This window comes from Oryctolagus cuniculus, chromosome 8, assembly GCF_964237555.1.
Source record: "Oryctolagus cuniculus chromosome 8, mOryCun1.1, whole genome shotgun sequence".
NCBI lineage: Eukaryota > Metazoa > Chordata > Mammalia > Lagomorpha > Leporidae > Oryctolagus > Oryctolagus cuniculus.
The window spans coordinates 20743566-20759179 of record NC_091439.1 but is presented as its reverse complement, the minus strand read 5'-3'; the positions used below and the strand labels follow the sequence as shown (position 1 = coordinate 20759179).

Sequence of the window (15614 nt, the reverse complement as noted above, 5' to 3'; positions counted from 1 at the left end):
AAGATATTATTCCACTTTATTGAGGTCCGATTTTCCAACCCTGTTGTCTTCAGAACAAAACTGCTTTTTAAACTCAAGTAATATTTTAAATCTACTAAGGAAAACTGAAATATTAAAGGACAATGGATTTTTTACACATCTACTCAGTGAAAGAGTATATTTGTAATATTCCAATGATAAAAGATAAAGAAAAAATTTTGATTGTTCTATTTTGCAGAAGAAAAATAAGGTGATGAGGCTGGCCTTGTGGCATGGTGGGTAAAACAACAGCCTACTATGCCAGCATCCCATATGGGTGCCACTTCCCGGTTCGTGTCCTAGCTGCTTCACTTCTGATCCAGCTCCCTGCTAATGGCCTGAGAAAGGTAATGGAAGATGGCCAAAATGCTTGGGCCCTTGCTACCCTGTCTCCTGGCTTTGGCCTGATGCAGTGCTGGCCATTGCAGCCATCTGGGGAGTGAACCAGTAAATGAAAGCTTGCTCTCTCTCTCTCTCTCTCTCTCTCTCTTTCTTTCTCTCTCTCCCCCCTTCTCTCCCCCTCTTCCTCTCCCTCTCCCTCTCTCCCCGTCTCTGTAATTCTGTCTTTCAAATAAATAAGTGAATCTTAAATTTAAAAAGAGAAAAAGAAAAATGAGATGACCAAAAGAAACTTAAGACCAGCCTTCAAAGGCTAAATGCTGCCACTGGATATTTAAAATGGATTAGGCAGGGCACTCTATGCTGCCTTACTGATCAGTGGGCAAGGAAGAATTTGTCCCCAGGTGACAGTAATGACAGCCACCGTTTATCACATACAGAGTGCTGACCATGCTCTGTACCTCATTTCATAAAAATATCATATTAATTCTGAAAAGTTGTTATCATAATCTGCATATTAGAGATAAGGAAACCAAAGTTACATGGATAAATAGTGAGGGTTCAAACTCTGTTTCCAAAATTGAATCTCCACACCATGGCTAACTAGACATTTATGATGTCCCCATAAAAATGCTATCATGAATATTAACAAAGGCTTATGGGGCCAGCATGTGGTGTAGCAGGTTAAGCTGCCACCTGCGACCCCAGCGTCCCATTTGGGCATCAGTTTGTGTCCCAGTTGCTCCACTTCTGATCCAGCTCCCTGTTAATGGCCTGGGAAAAGCAACAGAAGATGGCCCAAGTGTTTGGAATTTTGCCATCCACATGGGAGACCCAGATGAAGTTCCTGGCTCCTGACTTTGGGCTGCTTTGTCTCTGGCCACTGGCAGATGGAAAATTCTCTCTCTCTCTCTCTCTCTCTCTCTCTCTCTCTCTCTCTCTCCCCCTCCCTCTGTGTGTGTGTGTGTGTCTACCTGTCTCTCTCTGTAACTTTTTCAAATAAATAAATAAGAAATAAGAAACAATTTTGTTAAGTCTCTCTAGAATCACAGACATGAATTAAAATCCCTGATGTTAATGAGTCACAGGAAAGCAGGGTTGGAATTCAGATCACAGCAATGCTGGGTGCTGAGTGCAGAGTAGATCCGAGGACACGTTGAAATCCGGGAGCAGAAGATGGTTCAGCAGCAGCAGAGCATGTCTTCCAGCTCAATGGAAGCAATACACTAGGACTGATATGATGCAACAACAGGCCTATGCATTAGTGGGAGCAGCATGTTTATTTGTTTTTATTTGAATAGCATTTGATTCATAGAAGCTTCTTTGAAGAGGCATGCTACATTGATAGGATGAATACCTAGAATAAGCCAGAGGCTATTCCACGATGACTAAAACACCACCTTCACTATGCCTTTGCTGTCCATGTTCTGTCTTCACAAGACCCTCACCTTTCTGCATTCACTGTCTCCCTAGTGTAGACCCTTTGTTCACACACACACACACACACACACACACAAACAGTACTGAAGAGTAAAATCGTCTAATGAGCTTCACCACCCCTCCCACCCTAGCCTTCAGTTTTAAGAAATTCAGCATGGGGCAGGGGGCTGGTGCTGTGGTGTAGTGGGTAAAGCTGCCGCCTGCAGTGCCGGCATCCATATGGGCGCCGGTTCGAGTCCCAGCTGCTCTACTTTCAATCCAGTTCTCTGTTATGGCCTGGGAAAGCAATGGAAGATGGCCCAAGGTAGTTTGTTAAAGTTGCTAGGCCCACATCCATACATAAAATTATTCACTTAATTATCACATCAAGTATGGAATTTTATTAATTTGGAAATAGACTATTACAGGACTGTATTTCTTATTTTTATTTTTTTTTGTTTCACTATAAATGAGTAACAGCTGGATATCCACTAGAACTCAGTCTAATATCTAGAAATTTCTTTTAGATAACTTAAAACAATTTCCAAAGTTTTATTAATGAGAGAACTGAAACTGATGGGTTAAAGAATTCAGTTGAGAAAACAGAGTGACCTATTCAAATATTTACCTACATGTCACATTTACACATTTTGTTACATTCAGAGTCAAATTTGTGTTCCAAAAAAAGGAATTGATTCTTTTCTTTCTCAGTACACTCTGACCACTTACATTAATAACTTTTTCAGTGAAACAAAATGTATCAGTCAGGGCACTGAAGGAGTTAATGTTCCACTTTCACACAAGTCATTTTAAGTAGGTCATTTATATATATGTTACATATCATTTTTAAATGGGAATAACACTTTGTATTGACTTGTGCACTAAATGATGGCTGTGACTATCTTTATATATAATGGCATTTCCAAGCACAAGTTTTATTAGTGTGAACAGAATATCATCCTTAGTGTAAAACCACATCTTGCCTGTTCAACAACTAAGAGAATGAGTGACAGGACTTCAGTATCCCCTGAATTCATTTAAACAGTGAAAAGGTGTTACAAGCCCTTCACTTGATAGTGCCATGATTAAAACAATAGTATAGAATAAGAATGAATTCCACTAAAATTTTGGGCCTGAATTTCCAATAACTTGATTATAAAATTTACAATAACACAAAAACAAACATGCAAGAAAATTTTTTATCTTGAAATATTAATGACAGGAGATTTTTTTCATGTTTGAGTCACTGGGAGTTGTGATGTAAAAGCTGCATTCTAAAATTGTACAAGTTAGGAGCTACATGATACTAGAATTCCAATTCATATGTTCATTTTTCACTTCACTGAAGTCATGTCTCCTTTGAGTTTTTCCAAAAATTTGACTGCATGAGCAGATTTCCATCGATTAATTTCCTGTAGGATTAAAATGGGAAAAGAAATACAATGTGATATAATTATATGTAAAACAGCAAGAAATTATTGCACAAAATAAATCTCAGGCTTTGCCATTCCCACAGAGCTACTCTTGAATATAATTGATAGGAAATGAAATGAATGTCCTTAGAGATTAGCTCTGCTGGAGTTTTATGTAAAGAAAGATACAGATTTTTTTTTTTTAAGGAAATCAATTCTAAAAGCCTTAGGTAAGGAACAGATATAATTACTGTGCTCCTAGTTTCCAGATGAGAAGCTAACGGAGAACTTGTGTAGAGGCAGAATATAGTGCGCAAACAACAAATAAATGATTAGAATTACATCTGCAGGTTTGAATTTAGGTAAGCTCCCAAGTCTGTCAGATCTCTTTTAGGAATCATTTTTTCCTTTTTGTTTTCTTCAAGGACAGGTCTTCACAGAAACTTACTCTAAATTCCTCTCAGATTCTAGCACATGAATGAAGGTCATGAGCAGATCAAACCCCATGAAACCTCGTCGCCTTCTTGGTTGGAAAGCTGGATTCATGTTGCTCCCAGAGAGCCAGGGAAGGGCTGGGGGGAGCCTCGGCTCCTATGGAAGCAGAGCATTATCCGGTGTTTTCTCTTTGGGTTGCACAGGAAGTGGGCATCCCAAATGCTCTTCCATGAGAAATGGGCTGGCATATGACTCAGATTCACTCATCCTCATTTCTCACCAAGCGCAAATCATGTGCAGTTTAAAGGAGGTAAAAGCAATTCATGCCTTAATTATTCCCTAACATCTTTAGTTCTTGTTGAAATAACACAGCACTCTACCGTCTTATGATTTTAGCTTGTAAATTCTTCTACCGCTATAGTCTATTAAGTAGAGCTAAAGCATTTTTAACAGTTTTGTGTTTTCTGATATTTCTTGTGAGATGGGGTCAGATTTTATAACCCATTTCATTAACTTACTAAGATACGGTTAATAACTTCATTTGCACAAATATGGGGAAATTAAATGAGTCTAAAATTTGGTTCATCTGCCTTTCCCATGAATTTGAGACAGAGAGACAACCAGAGCATTAATCCTGACAATATGGAAATGTGTGCAATTTTGGGTTTGTGCCATATTTTATCATCTTCTAGGCATTTGTCCACACTGCCCTTCTGTTAGGTTTGCTTTACCCTGTGTAACGTCCATCTGTCCTTTAAGACTGATCCCACGTGATTTCAATTCTTGAAATCTCAGTCCCTATTGGATGCTGTGGCCTACACTAGCTTATAACTTGTTCATTGCAAATAAGCCAGGTGCAGAAACAAATACTGCATGTTCTCATTTGTATGTAGAAGGTTAAAAAGTTGATCTCATGGAAGTAGAGTGTAGAAGAATATTCATTAGAGCCTTGTAAGAGTAAGAGGAATTGAGGTTAGGAGGTCAGATAAGGGGTACAAAATTACAATTATGTAGGAGGAACAAACTCTAGGGTTATACAGCACAGCCAGGTGACTATAATTTATAATAACTTATTATATAATTTAAAATGAAATAGAAGAGAGGAGTTTGAAGTTCCCAACACAAAGAAACGATTGTCTAAGTAGATGGAAATGTCAATTATCTTGATCTGATCAACACACATTGTGTATATGCATTGAATTCTCATACAGTAGCCCATAAGCATGCACCATTACTATGTGTTCACTAATATGCTCACCATCGTGACCCCATTCTGTTTCCTTTATTAGACCCTCGGTTTCCAGAGGATAGAATGAATTTTAATTAGTTACCCTTTTCCCCAACTAAGTTCTTTCTCTTCCCCAAAGACAAATGCAATGCAAATATTAACACTAACCTGGAATTTCTGCTTCAACAGAATTTAAAGGCATGTTTGCACCCTGTGAGAAGGAAAGTTGTATGTCAAATGAGTTTTTCTATGAATAAAAATATTAATACTACAATTTTCTAAACTTCAGACATTAAAATTAAGATGTTTCAGATTAAAATATCTTTTTATATTTATTTTCTTTTCATTGAAATTCACTTTGAAAATTTTGTAGTAAGTTGATCTTTTGTAATATTTATAAAAACTGATTTAAACTGTGTAGGTATTTCTGAATATTATTTGGTATTTTAAAAGGTGAAATATTACCTCATAAAGTGAGATATTTCTCTACCAAAATGAATAGCAAAAGTAGAAATAAAAATAAAGAGGGTGTGATCTTTCACTTGTGAAGACCATGACCAAATTCTTTTGTACATATAAAGGAAATTCTCCAAAATTGTCAACTATTTCTTTCTTTGACTTTTTCAGGTCTTAGAACATTGCCCAAGAGAGAATACAACTTCATCTGACATATACACTCAAACATAAGGAGATTAGTTTTCTTGAATATTTATATTTCAGGCAAGAGAACACATCCTATTTTCAAGTCCTTACAAAATCTCTCATACAGCACTAGGCATTCTCAAGTAAAGCAGTTTCCCTTGCTAACAAATAATTGAAGTTATAACTTTGATTACACATCTATGTGGAATGATAACAACCAGTAATAGGCTTGAGCAATTGTAGAAGTCACCTGACAGATGGAGTTAAAAAAGAAAGGAGGAATTCAAACCATGTGGATTTACTCCTTGTTATGGTTAAACCATAACAGTGTTGCTATCCTTCTAGATAAGATTATTTTAAAGAATAGATATAGAGGTTATGGTCAAGAGACTAAGAGTAATGAAGAATGAAAATGCACCTGTACCAATCTCATATGACTGAGTATTAGAATGTTAGAAGGTAGGATTGCAGAGCCAGTGGCAGCACCATAAATACACAAACACATGATGAATTTTAAACACCTTAGAAGATTCTTAGAGTAAAGCCATGTGCTTTAGAAAGCTGTGTCATGTGGATTTAAAAACAGTTTTAGTGATAAAAACTATTCTGTGAATTCATGAGTGAAATTAGAATGTTTTTTTCAGGAATGTAAGAATGGAAAAAATCAAAAGTTGTACGCATATGTAAATATGTCATATTATTTTAAATATTCTTGTGTACAAATTCAATAAATACTGTAAGTAGAAATTTGGCTATTTCATCTATGTTCATTACATTACACTAAATTGCATTATAACTTTGGAAAATCTTTCATTGGGGAAACAGGACATAGATTTCTATCTGGAAATTCCCTTAAATTGGAAAAATGCAAAAGAAAAAAAATTCTGTTATGTAATTCAGTCTCTTCTATATGTCCAGTTGAGAAAGCTAGAATTTTATACACTTTTCTTTCTCTTTGAGTTTAATTGAGCTCAGAGCAATAAACATTCCCAGCACAGTTCACATTAGTACCGACAGAAAAATTAAAAACCGAATTCTCACCTTTGTCAGTCGGCTAATACAATAAGAAATAAGGAGGATAACTCCAACGATACCAGCAATCACACCAAAAATAATGGGTATTATCACTATGACAGAAAAGGAGAGGAAGGAATTTAAAACTTGTGAATAAATTACCATATAATAACTGAAAAATAAGCAGATAATCTAAAGACACTACGACTTTGCCTTTTCCTAGAAATACATTAATACTGTTTATTTCCATTTTTCTACTCAAAAATTGTTTTTTCATAGTAATTTGTGGGAAACTGGAATTTTGAGTGACCATTTTTTTTGTCCAAAGCTGCACAACTACTCCAGCACAGAACCCAGAGCTGAAAGTTCTATTTCTGTGTCTAGTATTCTTTATGTGTTTAAACATAAGAGCTATGTGGACTTCTACTTGGACATGGGAAAATCACAAATTCTTCTAGTTTGAACATTATGAAATAAAATAATATCTTAATGTATAACAGGGTACCAGATGAATCGTAGGATCAGAAGTTGGCAGAAAAGCTGGTGTTACCAGTTTATAAATGAGTAAATTGTGGGGAGCAACTCAGACTAGACTAAGTTACTGGAATTAAGACTTATTCTATGCATCTGCTCTCCCACAATATGGCGCTGAGAAGGGAGTAAACAACTTCTATGCAGCTGCCTCTCACCAACTTGAGTGATGACCTGCAGGAGCTGATCCTGCTCCTGATTGGGGGAGAGCAGCGTACTCGGCATGTGGGTAGCAGAGTTGGGATTGGTGGAAGAGGACTATAAAGGAGGAGAAAGACAACATGCACCAGGAACATCTAAGGGGAACACCTGAAAGAACACCTGAGCAGCCCCCGAGAGAGCCGGCCGGCGGTGTGCCGCTCCCCTGCGGAAGTGGGGAAAGTGGCAGGGGGGCCCGCCCCTCCACGGAGGTGGAGGGACGGCAGCCAACCCAGGAAGAACCAGCAGCAAACCCGGGGAGGGCCGAGCAGGCAAAAGAACAGCGCAGGGTTTAGTGTCGTTCCTCCGTGAAGAGGGGGAGCGACAGTAAATGAGGTTAAGGTACTTAACCTAGGTCAGACAACCAGGGTACAATTATGAGAATAATCCTGGTCACCTATATTCTATGCTTATGTTCCTTCTGCAGTATTCATATGCACAGTCACTAATATAGGCATAAAATTATTTTTCATATCTGGAAATGAAGCAATTTAAATCAATTAAGTTAGAGGAACCCCCCCCCCCCACACACACACACTCAGTTTTCTGTGGTGATTTCAAGTAAAGTAAATAGAAGCTAGGATTAGATACACAGGTAAACAGCACATTTATGTGCTAATTTGTCAGTCATACTATTGACAATAATATATAAATACCTTTTTAAAAAAGATTATTTATTTTGAAAATCAGATTTATAGAGAGGAGGGGGAGAGAAAGAGGAAGAATCTTCCATCTGCTGGTTCACTTACCAGATAGCCCCAGTGGCCAGCTCTGGGCCAGGCAGAAGCCACAAACTTCACCCAGGTCTTCCACATTAGTAGCAGGGGCCCAAACACTTGACCCATCTTTTGCTGCTTTCCCAGGTGCATTAGCAAGGATCTGGATCTGAGAGTGGAGCAGCAGGGATATGTACCAGTGCCCCTTTGGGATGCCATTATCACAAGTGGTGGTTTTATGCACTGTGCCACAACGCCAGCCCCTAAATAATTTTTTAGAAGTAGCTTTTCCTCTCTCTGATACTGCCAACCCGTCTTAAGCATTTAGCTTTAATGTATGAGACAGCAGTGCAGTCCTACAATTTATTCTTTCCCTGTGTGAGATATGGACACAGACCAACTGTGAAGAGTTAGAAAGGCAGAATAGTAGCTGGGCACATAAGTAACTGAAGCCAGATCTACAGTGGCATCTAAGTGAGAGGAGTGACATTACCAGTAACAGGGGAGGTTGTGGTGATATCCCCAAAGTGGTAACCTGTGGCCAAAAATGAGTCAGAATTGAGATGTGAGTGGTATGTATTATTTCTTTAAAACATAGTATCAACTACTTAGATGATTGTAAGCTCCTAGATTTCTGTACAGTAGGAATGAAGGAAATTGTTTTATAAACTTTGAAGAGCCTTCTCAAGTACTTATGGTCAATTAGAAAGCTAAAAAAATCGAACTTAAGAGAAAAATTATTATCAAATAACATATGATTGTTTCCAAAATGTTTAGAAAACAAGAAATGCAGGGCTGGTGCTGTGGCATAGCAGGTAAAGCCACTGCCTGCAGTGCTGGTATCACATGTGGGCACCGGTTTGAGTCATGGCTGCTCCACTTCCAATCCAGCTCTCTGCCATGGCCTGGAAAGGCAGTACAAGATAGGTCAAGTCCTTGGGCCCTTGCACCCACATGGGAGACTCAGAAGAAGCTCCTGGCTCCTGGCTTCAGATTGGCACAGCTCCAGCCATTGCAGCCAATTGGAGAGTGAACAAGTAGATGGAAGACCTCTCTCTCTCTCTGCCTCTCCTTCTCTCTCTGTGTAACTCTGACTTTCAAACAAACAAACAAACAAATAATTCTTTTTTTTATAACAAAAGAAAACACTGGGGCCGGCGCCGTGGAAAAGAAGGTTAATTCTCCACCTGCAGAGCCAGCATCCCATATGGGCACCAGTTCTAGTCCCGGCTGCTTCACTTCTAATCCAGCTCTCTGCTGTGGCCTGAGAAAGCAGTAGAAGATGGCCCAAGTCCTTGGGCCCCTGCACCTGTGTGGGAGACCAGGAAGAAGCACCTGGCTCCTGGCTTTGGATGGGTGCAGCTCCGGCCATTGTGGCCATTCCAGGAGTGAACCAATGGAAGAAAGATGTTTCTCTCTGTCTCTCTCTTTCACTGTCTGTAACTCTCTCAAATAAAATCTTAAAAAAAAAAAAAAAGAAGAAATGGAAATTTTACAATCTGATGTGACAAAAATTAGCAATATCTGCTCTTCTCTTTTAAAATTGTCACTCCCAAGGCAGACAATTTGGCACAGAATGCTGATCCACCTCTTTGGATGCCCGAGTTCAAGTTCCAGCTCTCCTGTTTCTGATCCAGCTTCCTGCTAGGGTGTCTGGGAAGGCAGCAGAAGATAGCTCAAGTACCTGTGTCCCTGCCACCTCAAGGAGACTAGGGTGGAGTTCTTGGCTCCTGGCATTAGCCTCTTCCAACCCTCTCTACTGTGGGCATTTGGAGAGTGGACCAGAAGATAAATGTCTCTTTTTCTGTCTCTCCCTCTCATTCTCTGTCACTCTGCCTTTCAAATAAATAACTAGGTGAATTAAATAAATAAATAATTTTTCAAAATAGACACTCCCTATTTTCCTAGGCATTTTTTTTAGCTTTGATTTAATGAATATAAATTTCCAAAGTACGACTTATGGATTACAATGGCTTCCCCCCCATACCTGCCTTCCCACCCACAACCCTCCCCTTTCCCACTCCCTCTCCCCTTCCATTCACATCAAGAGTCATTTTCACTTATCTTAATATACAGAAGATCAGCTTAGTATACATTAAGTATGGATTTCAACAGTTTGCTCCCACACAGAAACATAAAGTGAAAAATAATAGATGATTTTTTTTTAAATGATGATGAAATCAGAGCAGACCTATTGTCATGTTTAATCCCAGTGAGAGTCAAGTTGGGAATTGATAATTTCTTTTTTTTTTTTTTTACAGAGGATCAGTTTAGTATGCATTAAGTAAGGATTTCAACAGTTTGCACCCCCATAGAAACACAAAGTGAAATATATTGTTTGAGTACTCGTTATAGCATTAAATCTCAATGTACAGCACATTAAGGATAGCGATCCTACATGAGGAGTAAGTGCACAGTGACTCCTGTTGTTGACTTTACCAATTGACACTCCTGTCTATGGCATCAGTAATCTCCCTATGCTCCAGTCATGAGTTTCCAAGGCTATGGAAGCCCTCTGAGTTCTCCAACTCTTCTCTTGTTTAGACAAGGTCATAGTCAAAGTGGAGGTTCTCTCCTCCCTTCAGAGAAAGGTATCTCCTTCTTTGAAGACCTGTTCTTTCCATTGGGATCTCACTCACAGAGATCTTTTGCCAGAGTGTCTTGGCTTTCCATGCCTGAAATACTCTCATGAGCTTTTCAGCCAGCTCCGAATGCCTTTAGGGCTGATTCTGAGGCCAGAGTGCTATTTAGGACATCTGCCATTCTATGAGTCTGCTGAGTATCTCACTTCCCATGTTGGATCACTCTCCCCTTTATTTACTCCATTGGTTAGCGTTAGCAGTTACTAGACTTGTCTATGTGCTCCCTTTGACTCCCAGTCCCTCCACCATGACCAACTGTGAACTGAAATTGATTCCTAGGCATTTAAATAACAATTCATATTTAAGGTGGAATGATTATAATTCCATAATAAATATTAGCATACCTGGTTCTGACAAAGCATGATTATATTGTTGTCTTGTTTCTGAAAGATAAAATTTCAAAACAAATCAGAATATATAGGTAAATCTAAAATAGTCATTTTGCAATTAGACTATTTAGGGGTTTTCATTTTTCAACCAAATTTGAGAGTTATTGGTCAACTTTCTACATTTAGCTAGTAAAAATTATAAAGTGTCAGTCTTACCAGTAGCAATTCTAGGAATCTACTTTTAATTACCCAACAATTGTTCATGTGTGAGAAATTGGCAAACATCTCATAAACTAAGGGGAAAGGAATGAGAAAATATTGGAAAAATAATTATTTGACTTCTACCAGAAGCAGTGATTTTTTTTTTAAATGTCAAAACAGTCAGAAGAAAGGAGACAGGTTCCTCATCACGCCACACAGACTCCAGCCCAACACAAAGAAGGTTGCTGGCTGTCACTTTCCAGATTTATGTCAGAGATACTGTGGGAATGTAAACCTTATTGTGCCTCCTTCAAGCTTCTGCCAATTGTCCCCCAGTTTTCCTGTCTGTAGAAGTCTCTAGGGTGGTTGCCTTAATGTTCCACCTGAGCTCACCTCCCTCCTCAGTCCACATCTTAGATTTCTCTCTCTCTCTGTCTGCACATGCCATTTTACATCTCAAAGCCCTCTTAATACTAGGGCCACATTGTGTTCTTGAATTTAATTACCATAAATTTCATATCACACTCTATTATATAATAAGGCCAAGGACTTAGTTATGTTTTGTCATTCTCTAGGAGTTAGATATAAAAATCAACAGGGCTTGACTTCTGTCTCTTTTTGGCACTCAATGATTATGGTTCATATATGATTAGTATATACTGTAGTACATGATCAATGTTGTGGTTTGTATACAGTTGCAGTGAGTACATGCGGGTAGTACACGTGGGCTCATCCTGCAAGGCCTGCGCCATCGGGGAGAGTAGGGCGATGGTATTCTTCCACAAGAAGCACCAGGGACAGGGTTCGGTGAACATGTCTGCTTTATTAACGACCAAGCAGAGAGCAGACAGAGGGAGCCTAACTAATTGAGGACAATACTAATTCCATAGGTTGAAGCTGATATTGGCACTGCTATGCGTGCCCAATCAGCTTGAAGGTCACATAGCTAGGATGGCTTTCCAGGTGGCCTGGCCACACCTAGAAGCAGTTTACCTGCTTGCTGGGGGTGGGGAGAAATGTGCCTGGGGCTCCCACTGCCAGCCAGCAGCCAGGCTGGGGGGGGGGGTCTCTCCCAGAGGACACAGCGCGCCATACCCTCTCAAGATCTTGCATGGTCAGGGCAGGCAACCTCACAGGATCACCCACAAGCACATACTGTAATATACAGTCAATGCTGGTAGTTAGTGTGAGGAGTCTTCAAAAAGTTCATGAAAGTGAATACAATGAAGAAACTAGGAATGGATTTCAAAAATTTTGCAACAAAAAAACCTATATTTTAATTCTATTTTCTATGAATTTTTGGAAATACCCTCATTTAAAGGGCTTGGGAAAAAAAGGTGGACTTTCAGTCGGGAGGGTGCCCCTGACTTGTTATGGGTTCTCATGAGGATGAGGTTAGGTCACACATGTAAACACTCAGTGCAATGCCCCACCATGCAGTCATCATTTATAGGACACCGGGCATGTAGCCCTTCAGTGCTTCCCATATCACACCATCACGTTGGCTTCACTTGGAAATCATTTGAAAGTGAAGTTGTCTAACTGGACCCAGGATCTTAATAACTACTTCTGATTTCTCTAATGTCATCCCAATTTCCCTCCCTTGGCTTTTGTTCTACTTAAAACCCATTGCCTCCGTTGGTCTCTGTGCATTTGCTCAACAGTTCTATTAGCTTGTGGTCCTGTGGCCTCTCTAAGTCTTCTTTCAGGTTGTATTTTAAATCTGGGGTATCCTTCTAGAATCCCACATAGAGAAGATCCCCCTGCCCTTTCTACTATAAAGCCATGTTCTCCCTAGAAAAATAATGAGAGGGAGTGAACACTCTCTGACCATGCTGATCTCAGCACACAGCTTGGCTTACAGATATCATCTATGAGGGACTGATGCTATGTCAGGCTCTGAGCTTAACACTTACGCATACATCGTCTTATTCAATCTTTAGAGAAACACTGCAAGGCAAGGATTACTGGTCCCACTTTGAAATTTAGACAGGGAGTTCACCCCTGGGTCAGTAGCTGGCACAGGACCAGCCCAGCCCTGAGCCCATCTGGATTTTCCCACTGGTCCTCTTCATCCATCACTGCATTATGGGACCCCTTCATCAGGTCACCATTTCATTCATTCCTTCTGTGCTCCCTTAGATTATTTTGTTTTCCTTAACCATAGGATTATTTCTGTGAGATATCTCAGAAGTGAGCATTGTCCTGCAGTAGGGACCGTCAACTCAGCTTCCATTTCTTGTTTGTCACAGTGTCCATACAATGGCAGGTCCCATTCAATACAGTGGTGTTCCAAAAGGGACTCCAGAGAAACCATACAAGAATAAAAACAAACCTGGCTTTTCTACAGAACCATTGCCATTTCCACGTTCTGTTTCGTTGAGAGCTTTGACAGGTGTTCTGAGCTGTGTGGAAACAACACCTGTAAAAACAAAAGTTGAGAAAGGGATCAAGGATGGGTTGGTGGAATGGACCACGAAGCATACAGAGAAACAAACTTACCCCACATCCCTCCCAGGGGCAGCTCCAGAACTCCACATCACAAGGACTTATAGACCACACCCGCCTCAGAAGTCATTGTGAGGACTGGGCTTGTTACAGACATGCCTGGTGTGTGTGCATGCACATGAGCCTGTCAGGTCATACAATAGAGTACGTGGCACACAATCAGTGTGACGCACATATTAGCTACTACTATTGTCATTCTTATGAAAGGGTAACTTGGAGCTGCACTTGGGAAATCGTCCGTGATAAAGACACATGGAAACTCGTTAGGACTGTCCAAGGACTAAAGTTCTGCCCTAGACCTGCCTGTCACCATCTCTGAGGAACAAACCTATTTACCCCATACAAACTAAAGCAAAAATAAAACACCATCGATTCAACTTTCTTCAAGATCCCTAAATGGTGAATCTTTTCTCAAGTTCCCTGCTCATATTTCTTTTTTTAATTTATTTTTATTTATTTGAAAGTCAGAGTTATACAGAGAGAGGAGAGGCAGAGACAAAGAGAGAGAGAGAGAGTGAGAGAGATTGAGTTCTTCCATCTGATGATTCACTCCCCAGTTGGCTGCAATGGTTGGAGCTGCGCCAATCCGAAGCCAGGAGCCAGGAGCTTCTTCCAGGTCTCCCATGCACATGCAGGGGCCCAAGGATTTGGGCCATCTTCTACTGCTATCCCAGGCCATAGCAGAGAGCTGGATTGGAAGTAGAGCAGCTGGGACTAGAACCGGCGGCCATATGGGATGCCAGCACTTCAGGCCAAGGCGTTAACCCGTTGCGCCACAGTGCAGGCCCCATCATATTTCTTTTCATTCATTCAGTAGCATTGCAGCATTGTAATGCAATTGCATTGAATGTTGGCTCCAGTCCAGGATGACTGGCGAGGATACAGTGAACCAAGTGATGTAGCAGGTTTTAGTTACTGTCTACTCTCTAGTGTAAAATATAACCATGGTAACCTGAAGACAGAATTGAGTTCTAGTACTGTCTTTAAATCTCACTAAATGAAGTACAGGTCATTTTTATAATTGAACAATAGTTTATTTTAAAATTAATTCTATACATTTACATTCATAAGCTTTACAAATGAGGCAAGATTTTTCTGTTGCAATAGTAATGTAGATATGGGGCACACTGTGGCTCAGTGATTAATCCACTGCCTGCAATGCCAACATCCCATATGGGCATTGCCTGTGTACCAGCTGCTCCACTTCTGATCCAGCTCCCTGCTAAAGTGCCTTGGAAAGCAATGGAAGATGATCCAAGTCCTTGGGACCTGGCAGCCACATGGAGACCTGGATGTAGCTCCGGGTTCCTGGCTTTTGCCTGGCCCAGCTCCAGTTATTGTGGCTGTTTGCTGAGTAAATCTGAAGTTTGAAGATCAATCTCTCTCTTTCCCTCCACTTTGTAACTCTGACTTTCAAATAAATAAAATAAATCCTTTTTTGTAAAAAAATAATATAGATTCAACAAAGATAATTTATGAAGCACAAGAAAACTCAAAGAACTATACAAATTTCATCTATATTCAAACTATCCAATGGTAAACACTAGACATATTCTGGTGTATAGTCATCTGAACTTTCAGCTAGTATATCTGAATGTGGGATCATTATAATTAAATGTGTCTGAATCTGTAGTAATATTTAGAAGATGAGTTTCCTGTTTAATATACTACATACATTCCTGAGTTGTCAAATGTTCTCTGCTCAGATTTTTAATGGCTGCGTAGTATTCTGCTGCACGAACATACTGCAGGTATCCTCCCCTGAGCTTTCATGTTATTTTCTACTCCTCTGGGGGTCATCAACTGTTTTGAGGTTCAGGTCAGGTCAGGTTGGGGGCATTGCAAGGTCTGCGTAGCAGCAGTGGGAGATTGAGAAGGAGAGGAATAGAGAAATGGGTGAAAAGGCAGGGGGAAGGCTGAAGAAGCAGAGAACACCCAGCATCGTGGGCCCTGTTATAGAACTTGAGCTTTATCCTTAGGGA

At 40.0% G+C, this 15614-nt stretch overlaps 1 protein-coding gene across 2 annotated transcripts in view; it reads right to left on the bottom strand.

Annotated features, from left to right (window-relative positions):
• Window positions 1-1618: 1618 nt before the first annotated feature.
• GYPA (glycophorin A (MNS blood group)) overlaps window positions 1619-15614 on the bottom strand; it is a 33850-nt gene continuing 19854 nt past the window's right edge. The window contains exons 6-10 of one of the 2 annotated variants that reach the window (XM_070047194.1): window positions 13460-13546; window positions 10939-10977; window positions 6535-6620; window positions 5020-5062; window positions 1619-3188 (exon numbers count right to left, since the gene is read on the bottom strand). In XM_070047194.1, the coding sequence (XP_069903295.1) occupies window positions 3181-3188; window positions 5020-5062; window positions 6535-6620; window positions 10939-10977; window positions 13460-13546 (263 nt within the window). In that variant the 3' untranslated portion in view covers window positions 1619-3180. Of the gene's footprint in view, window positions 3189-5019; window positions 5063-6534; window positions 6621-8089; window positions 8122-8445; window positions 8488-10938; window positions 10978-13459; window positions 13547-15614 lie in introns of those variants that run through there. The other variant, XM_070047195.1, reaches the window with a different exon arrangement.